Raw genomic sequence first — 8,914 nt, forward strand, 5'->3', positions numbered from 1 at the left:
TACCAACTTCATCAATTTCTCTATCAAAGCCAAGCTGGACATTGTGCAGTCTATGATGGACTGCCTGTATGCCAAATGTGAGTACCTAATCTGTCCCCAATATTTCCTGCACCCCACAATCTTTACCACTTATTTGAATTCCCTTTGTCTGCTCACTAGTACTTATGCCCTTATTTATCCCTAATATGACCTGTACCCCCATTCATGCCCTATATGACCTGTACCCCCGTTCATGCCCTATATGACCTGTACCCCCATTCATGCCCTATATGACCTGTACCCCCATTCATGCCCTATATGACCTGTACCCCCATTCATGCCCTATATGACCTGTACCCCCGTTCATGCCCTATATGACCTGTACCCCCATTCATGCCCTATATGACCTGTACCCCCATTCATGCCCTATATGACTTGTAACCCCCGTTCATGCCCTATATGACTTGTAACCCCCGTTTATGCCCTATATGACTTGTAACCCCTGTTTTTATGCCCTATATGACTTGTAACCCCCGTTCATGCCCTATATCAGTGGTCCTCAACTCCGGTCCTCTGGGCCCACTAACAGGCCAGGTTTGCAAGATAACTAAATTACATCACAGGTGATCTCATTTGCTGCTCAGTGATTGCAGTACTCTAGTCTGCATCTCCCCAAGGTAATACTTAAATTCTGGCCTGTTAGTGGGCCCTGAGGACCAGGGTTGAGGACCACTGTCCTATATGACCTGTAACTCCCCATCCATGCCCAATATGACCTGTACCTCCAGCAGTCCCAGATTACCCGCCGTTGCCCTCTAGTGTCTGTACCCATTGTGTCCCAATATTGCCAACATTCCAAATGTAGCTGCCCTTTTTATTTAATGCTAAATCAAAACACCAGTCTCCACTTTTCAGGCATCTGTCTGCCCAGGGCTAATTCTTTCACCTATCACTGTAGTGTCTCTGTGCCATCACTATTGTTTGTTTTCCATCAGGTGTGCCATGTATCACAGACTGTGTCATGGCTGAGCTGGAAAAGCTGGGACAGAAGTACAGAGTGGCTCTCAGGTCAGTGATTGGTCTTTATTTCTGGTGGGAGGGGCTTGGGTTGATGCGCCCTTTTTATTTCAACATCTAGCCTCTTGCTGACCAGGCCTTTTGCTAGAAAATTATTTAGAACCCCCAAAGATCACATGCACACATTATATATAATATATATATACTTTTTAGCAGAGACCCTAGAGCAATGATGGCAAACCTTTGGCACTCCAGATGTTTTGGAGCTACATTTCCTATAATGCTAATTCACTCTGCAGTGTAGTTGAGCATCATGGGAAATGTAGTTCCAAAACTTCTGGGGTGCCTAGGTTCGCCATCACTGCCCTAGAACATAAAATGGCGATCATTGCAATATTTTATGTCACACAGTATTTGCACAAACAGTTTTTTTTTTTTTTTTTTTTAAAGAAAAAACACTTAATAAATTAAAAAAAAAAAAACACAATAGTTACCCCAATTTGTTTGTATAATGTGAAAGATGGCGATAGGCTCAATAACACATGCCATGCTTTAAAATTGCGCACCCTTATGGAATGGCGACAAGCTAGGTTACTTCAAACTCTCCATAGGCGACGCTTTAAAAGGTTTTCCAGGTTGGCTGTTTAAAGTTACAGAGGGGGTCTTGCATTAGAATTATTGCCCTCATTGTAACGATCGTGGCAATACCTCACATGTGTGGTTTGATCACCTTTTACATATGTGTTCGGTTCTGCGTGCCAGCACGGAGCGATGGGGCGTTTTTTTTTCTTTATTTTACTTATTATTTTTACACTGTCCTCCTTTTTTTTTTTTTTTTTTTTTTTTTTTTTTTAAGTTCACTTTTATTCCTATTATAAGGAATGTAAACATCCCTTGTAATAGAAAAAAGTATGACAGGCCCTCTTTATTGAGAGTTTTGGGGTCAAAAAGACCTCAGATCTCTCATTTACCTTTTTTAAAGCAAAAAAAACCAGATCATTATTTATTTGTTTTTGCCCGAGAATGGGAAGTGACGTCAGAGGTCGCTTCGGTCTTTCAGGGGCATAGAGATGAGTGGGGGGCCATCTTGCCTTCACTCGACTTCCTGCCCAGCAAATGGCCACCTCAGATTGCTTCCATGCTTTACAGGTGGTTCAGGTAAGGCCAGAAAAGACCGGAAAGTGGGGGGGGGGGGGAGGGGGGAGGGGCAGCCTCTAAAAGTTATGCCGTGGCGAATGTGCCCATAGGACCACTTTTATCCGACGCAGAATCGCCCATGGTAAAAAAACAATATGGGGTTATGGGTGCTAGCTGCTGCCATAACACCGGTATTTAGCATCAAAATAATGATATATTTTTACTATGGGCTAGTCGACAAGTGGCTAGGAAGAGATCAAACTCTGGATAAAAAGAAAATCTGTTGGCACATTTTATCACATTCCAATCTTCATGTGTACATGTTAAGTTGTGTTGGTCCATACCGCTTGCTGCAGGTGTAACTGTGTTCCATAACCACTACTTCATGTGCAGCCGTGACATTCCATACCCGCTACATCATGTGCAGCCGTGACATTCCATACCCGCTACATCATGTGCAGCCGTGACATTCCATACCCGCTACATCATGTGCAGCCGTGACATTCCATACCCGCTACATCATGTGCAGCCGTGACATTCCATACCCGCTACATCATGTGCAGCCGTGACATTCCATACCCGCTACATCATGTGCAGCCGTGACATTCCATACCCGCTACATCATGTGCAGCCGTGACATTCCATACCCGCTACATCATGTGCAGCCGTGACATTCCATACCCGCTACATCATGTGCAGCCGTGACATTCCATACCCGCTACATCATGTGCAGCCGTGACATTCCATACCCGCTACATCATGTGCAGCCGTGACATTCCATACCCGCTACATCATGTGCAGCCGTGACATTCCATACCCGCTACATCATGTGCAGCCGTGACATTCCATACCCGCTACATCCTGTGCAGCCGTGACATTCCATACCCGCTACATCATGTGCAGCCGTGACATTCCATACCCGCTACATCATGTGCAGCTGTGACATTCCATACCCGCTACATCATGTGCAGCTGTGACATTCCATACCCGCTACATCATGTGCAGCCGTGACATTCCATACCCGCTACATCATGTGCAGCTGTGACATTCCATACCCGCTACATCATGTGCAGCGGTGACATTCCATACCTGCTACATCATGTGCAGCCGTGACATTCCATACCTGCTACATCATGTGCAGCCGTGACATTCCATACCCGCTACTTCATGTGCAGCGGTGACATTCCATACCCGCTACATCATGTGCAGCTGTGACATTCCATACCCGCTACATCATTTGCAGCCGTGACATTCCATACCCGCTACATCATGTGCAGCCGTGACATTCCATACCCGCTACTTCATGTGCAGCCGTGACATTCCATACCCGCTACATCATGTGCAGCCGTGACATTCCATACCCGCTACATCATGTGCAGCCGTGACATTCCATACCCGCTACATCATGTGCAGCCGTGACATTCCATACCCGCTACATCATGTGCAGCCGTGACATTCCATACCCGCTACATCATGTGCAGCCGTGACATTCCATACCCGCTACATCATGTGCAGCCGTGACATTCCATACCCGCTACATCATGTGCAGCCGTGACATTCCATACCCGCTACATCATGTGCAGCCTTGACATTCCATACCCGCTACATCATGTGCAGCCGTGACATTCCATACCCGCTACATCATGTGCAGCCGTGACATTCCATACCCGCTACATCATGTGCAGCCGTGACATTCCATACCCGCTACATCATGTGCAGCCGTGACATTCCATACCCGCTGCTACATCATGTGCAGCCGTGACATTCCATACCGCTGCTCCACATGTAACTGTGTTAGCCCATACCAGTCCTCCAGATGTAGCTGTGTCAGTCCATACCGGTCCTCCATGTTTAGCTGGCTGCATCAGTCTTTTCTGAGTGCATGAATTTAAAGCTGTGTGTATGGATGAGCGGACAGTGATATATTGTACATCCCACACATCTTTCTGTGTGTATTGGCTGCACTGGGCCAGTGTCTGTAATGTGCGATACTCCCCATGGATTTGTGAATTGTTTATTGTGATGTGTGCCCTGTACTGTAAACTATCTTGTCTCGTGTTTGAGTGATGTCAGAATGTTGTGCTTCCTGTGTGTTCGGTGTTAGCACTACATTTTCTTGTTGGTGCCCTGCAGGATTGCCAAGGATCCGACATTTGAGCGGCTGCCATGCACACATCAAGGAACATATGCTGATGACTGCTTGGTACAGAGAGTCATCCAGGTAAGTGCTGTAGTGGGTGGGAGGGGTGTACCAGTCCTTGTGGTGGACATGGCAGTGTATGGGATAGTGGTGGGGATAGCTGGGAGTTAGAGCTGCACGATTAATCAGTAAAAAAAATTGCGATCTCGATTCAACCCCCCTCACGATCTTATTCAGGCATTTCCACGATTCACGTTAAGTGCAGAGCCCTTGTCTGCTCACAGCTGATAAAAAAAAAAAATAGCAGCTGTAAATGTTTATCAACATTGCTCAGTGCCGAGAGATAAATAGAAACATTGTATCATTTGGTTCTTTTAGATCAAAGGGATGAACCTTTTCTGCAAATGAGGTTAAAGAGGTTGTAAACCCATAAATTTGTTTTTTTTTGTAACCTGAAAGAGAAACACATAATGAGCTAGTATGCACTGCATACTAGCTCATTATGAAATGCTTACCTTAGAACGATCCCCTGCCGTGCCGCCCGCTTACCTGTATGACGGGCGACATGTCCAGTCGCCCGTCTTCCAGGATCGCGGCATCCGGCCATCTGATTGGCCGGAGCCGCGGTGACTTCACTCCCGCGCACGCGCGCAGGAGCTGACGGTCACAGGGCGGGGCTCTGAAGGAACGGCACCAGCGGCCGTTCCTTCAGAGCGCATGCACCAGTGACTTCACTGGCTGCATGTAAGGTAAATATCTCCTAAACGGTACATGTTTAGGAGATATTTACTTTACCTAATAGGTAAGTCTTATCATAGGCTTACCTATAGGTAAAAGTTGCAGAGGAGGGTTTACTTCCTCTTTAATTTAACCACTTAAAAACTAAGCCTTTTTCTGACACTTGTTGCTTACAAGTTAAAATCAGTATTTTTTTTTCTAGAAAATTACTTCGAAACCCCAAACGTTTTTTATATATATTTATTTCTTTTAGCAGAGACTAGAGAATAAATGGCGGTCGTTGCAATATTTTACATCACATTGTATTTGTGCAGCGGTCTTTCAAATGCATTTTTTTGGGGAAAAAAAATACAATTCAGGGAATAAAGAAAAAAAACTAAACCGTAAAGTTAGTCAAATTTTTTTTTTATAATGTGAAAGATGTTACTCAGAGAATCCATGATCTTTATTCTAAGCAAATAAATAGTGATTCTCATTTCCAGAATCGTGCAGCTCTACTGGGAGTGAACAGTCATTGCTTGGTTGAGGTGTAAGAGGGTAAACTTATATTGGAGACTAAACAGTACATCTATAAGAGGTTGCCAATGTATAGGAATCTATCCATCTATTTGAGAGTATACAGTGCATTTATAGGAAGGTATATATCCACTAGAGGGTATACACTACAGCTATAAGAGGTTATTCATCCATAGGAAGGTATACATATATTAAATGGTATAGAGTATGTCTAAAGGAAGGTGTACAGTCTATTAGTGGGTATACAGTACATCTTTAGGAAGGCATACATCTAATAAAGGGTATACAGTACATCTTTAGGATTTATTGGAGGGTAGATTACATCTCTGGGTAGTGTGGAATTGGGGTGATTTAAACTCAAGCAGTAGGTGCATTTGCAATGAGTTGTCTGTCCAAAACTGTATTTTAGGGCATGGCAGCCCACTTTTATTCAAGAAACGTAAAGTTCACATGTACATCAGTTGCCCGCGCAGTGGTTTCTTCCCCCACAATGTGCACTAACGAAAATATCAAGACACCTGACTCACTTGTTGGCAGCACTGCTGCTCCTCTTATCAGTCCTTTGTTGTCTAGCCTTTAGTTGCAGCGCCCCATTTCACGGCCCACCTCTGGCATATGTATTGGGGTTCTCCTGACACCCGACCTGACCTCTGTCTCGTGGCTTCTGGCTGGGGCCCCCTAACCCCGAGTGAGACCATCCATCTCCAACACTGGGAGCGGTCTCCAAACTAGACGCTGTCTCTAAACAAGGAGCTCTCCTCAGACCTTAGTATATATTGACCCTGCACACCTGTGTAGTCAGCCAGGTTGCAGGCGTCTAGCAAAACCCGGACACAGGATTGCATTTTCTGATTTAGAACTACAGTATCTAGAGAGGCAAAAACACAGCTTTCTCCACTCAGAAAAGATAGTGCTCAACCTCCCATTAACCCTTAATGTGAATCATATGTCACATTTTCCTTTATTCTTACAGTGACGGACCTCCCTCTGTCACAGTAGCTATACATTTGAAGGAAGGTATAAATCTATTAGAGGGTATACAGTACATCTATAGGAAGGTATCCATCTATTACAGGGTATACGGTACATCTGTAGGGAGGTATACATCTATAACAGGGTATACGGTACATCTGTAGGAAGATATACATCTATTACAGATATATGGTAAATCTGTAGTAAAGGAATTAATATATGCCAGGGTATACAGTAAATCTGTAGTAAGGTATACATCTATCACAGGGTATACGGTAAATCTGTAGGAAGGTATACGTCTATCACAGGGTATACGGTACATCTGTAGGAAGGTATACATCTATTACAGGGTATACGTTAAATCTGTAGTAAGATATACATCTATCACAGGGTATACGATAAATCTGTAGGAAGGTATAAATCAGTTACAGGGTTTATACAGTACATCTATAGGGAGGTTTCTATTTATTACAGAGTATACGGTACATCTATAGGAAGGTATACATCTTTTACATGGTATACATCTATTACAGAGTATACGGTATATCCATAGGAAGGTATACATCTATTACAGGGTATACGGTACATCCGTAGGAAGGTATACATCTTTTACAGGGTATACGGTAGATCCATAGGAAAGTATACATCTATTACAGGGTAAACGGTACATCTATAGGAAGGTTTACATCTATTACAGGGTATACAGGACATCTGTAGGAAGGTGTACATCTATTACAGGGTATACGGTACATCTGTAGGAGGGTATACATCAATTACAAGGTATATAGTACATCTGTAGGAGGGTATACATCTATTATAAGGTATACAGTACATCCGTAGGAGGGTATACATCTATTATAGGGTATACGGTACATCCATAGGAAGGTGTAAATCTATTATAGGGTATACGGTACATCCATAAGAAAGGTGTACATCTATTACAGGGTATAAGATACATCAATAGGATGGTTTACGTCTTTTACAGGGTATACAGTACATCAATAGGATGGTTTTAGTCTATTACAGGGTATACGGTACATCTATAGGAAGGTATACATCCATTACAGGGTATACGGTACATCTATAGGAAGGTATACATCCATTACAGGGTATACGGTACATCTATAGGAAGGTATACATCCATTACAGGGTATACGGTACATCTATAGGAAGGTATACATCCATTACAGGGTATACGGTACATCTATAGGAAGGTATACATCCATTACAGGGTATACGGTACATCTATAGGAAGGTATACATCCATTACAGGGTATACGGTACATCTATAGGAAGGTATACATCCATTACAGGGTATACAGTACATCTATAGGAAGGTATACATCCATTACAGGGTATACGGTACATCAATAGGAAGGTATACATCTATTACAGGGTATACGGTACATCAATAGGAAGGTTTAAGTCTATTACAGGGTATACGATGCATCTATAGGATGGTTTAAGTCTATTACAGGGTATACGGTACATCAATAGGAAGGTATACATCTAGGGATCTGAAGCACTTTTGTAAGGTTTCCCATTTGTTTGCAGCATAAGTGTTACATTGTGGCCACAGTGGACCGAGACCTGAAAAGGCGGATCAGGAAGATTCCCGGCGTTCCCATCATGTACATTTCCAATCACAGGTTAGATGCATTGTGGTTGCCCCTTCCCTCTGTCCACTCCACTTCCTGATAATGATAAATGACCCTTTTTATTGTTTTTCCCTTCAGGTATAATATTGAGAGAATGCCAGATGACTACGGAGCTCCGCGCTTTTAGGATTGCTGCTTACCTGTTGAACTGGTTTGTGATTGGTCAGTTGTTAGGATCCCATGATGTTCCTCCAAGGGCCTTCAGTTACCTGTAGACAGGTTTATTTGGGTCCAGAAAAAATAGAACAAGGGAGACTCTATGGATAACTCTTAAGGTGGTCCCATCCCCCAGGATGGTGAATATATCCATACGTTGGATGGCAGGGTGTCACTCCGTTGTCATGTACAGTATCCCCTTTGATAACCTGTCTGTACAGAGAATATTCTATAAACACACACAGAATTTTTATAAATGTAAAGTCACAATAAAACAATTTCCTTCCCATGATTCTTTGCTTCTATCGTCTTTTTGGTATGAATATTTTACAAACCAAAGGAGTCAATCTTCTACAGTCTGCACATAAATGAAGAATTAAGACCCGCCCTCGCATGTTCACTACGTCGGTGTGCTGGAATTCCCATTGTGTACCACAGAGAGAACCCTAATCTATGACCGGCACATAAAGAAGCCTAAGGGGTAACAGAGGGCTGCTATTGCTTATCTCCTCCTTAAAATGCCTTGATCTTTGGTCCATAAGTCGGGGACAAGTATACAGGATAGGAAAATTAGAATGAAGTCAGAACTCCTAACTAGGGA

The 8,914-nt window shown here is 43.4% G+C and overlaps 1 protein-coding gene across 1 annotated transcript; it reads left to right on the forward strand.

Annotated features, from left to right (window-relative positions):
* The first annotated feature begins 6 nt into the window (after positions 1–6).
* FCF1 (FCF1 rRNA-processing protein) lies at positions 7–8,404 on the forward strand. The gene is made up of 5 exons (XM_082275132.1): positions 7–77; positions 975–1,047; positions 4,267–4,354; positions 8,054–8,148; positions 8,236–8,404. Exons 1-5 carry the CDS (start codon positions 53–55, stop codon positions 8,282–8,284), a joined length of 330 nt encoding a protein of 109 aa, XP_082131258.1. The 5' UTR covers positions 7–52; the 3' UTR covers positions 8,285–8,404.
* Positions 8,405–8,914: the final 510 nt, after the last annotated feature.

This window comes from Pelophylax lessonae (assembly GCF_965119305.1).
Source record: "Pelophylax lessonae genome assembly, chromosome: 13".
NCBI classification, from domain to species: Eukaryota; Metazoa; Chordata; class Amphibia; order Anura; family Ranidae; genus Pelophylax; species Pelophylax lessonae.

Bases quoted from the DNA above. Each gene is read 5' to 3' on its own strand.
- FCF1 (XM_082275132.1), top strand. From the start codon at position 53: ATGATGGACTGCCTGTATGCCAAAT. The intron at 78-974 runs GTGAGTACCTAA...GTTTTCCATCAG, and splicing joins GGACTGCCTGTATGCCAAAT to GTGTGCCATGTATCACAGAC. The intron at 1,048-4,266 runs GTCAGTGATTGG...GGTGCCCTGCAG, and splicing joins AAGTACAGAGTGGCTCTCAG to GATTGCCAAGGATCCGACAT.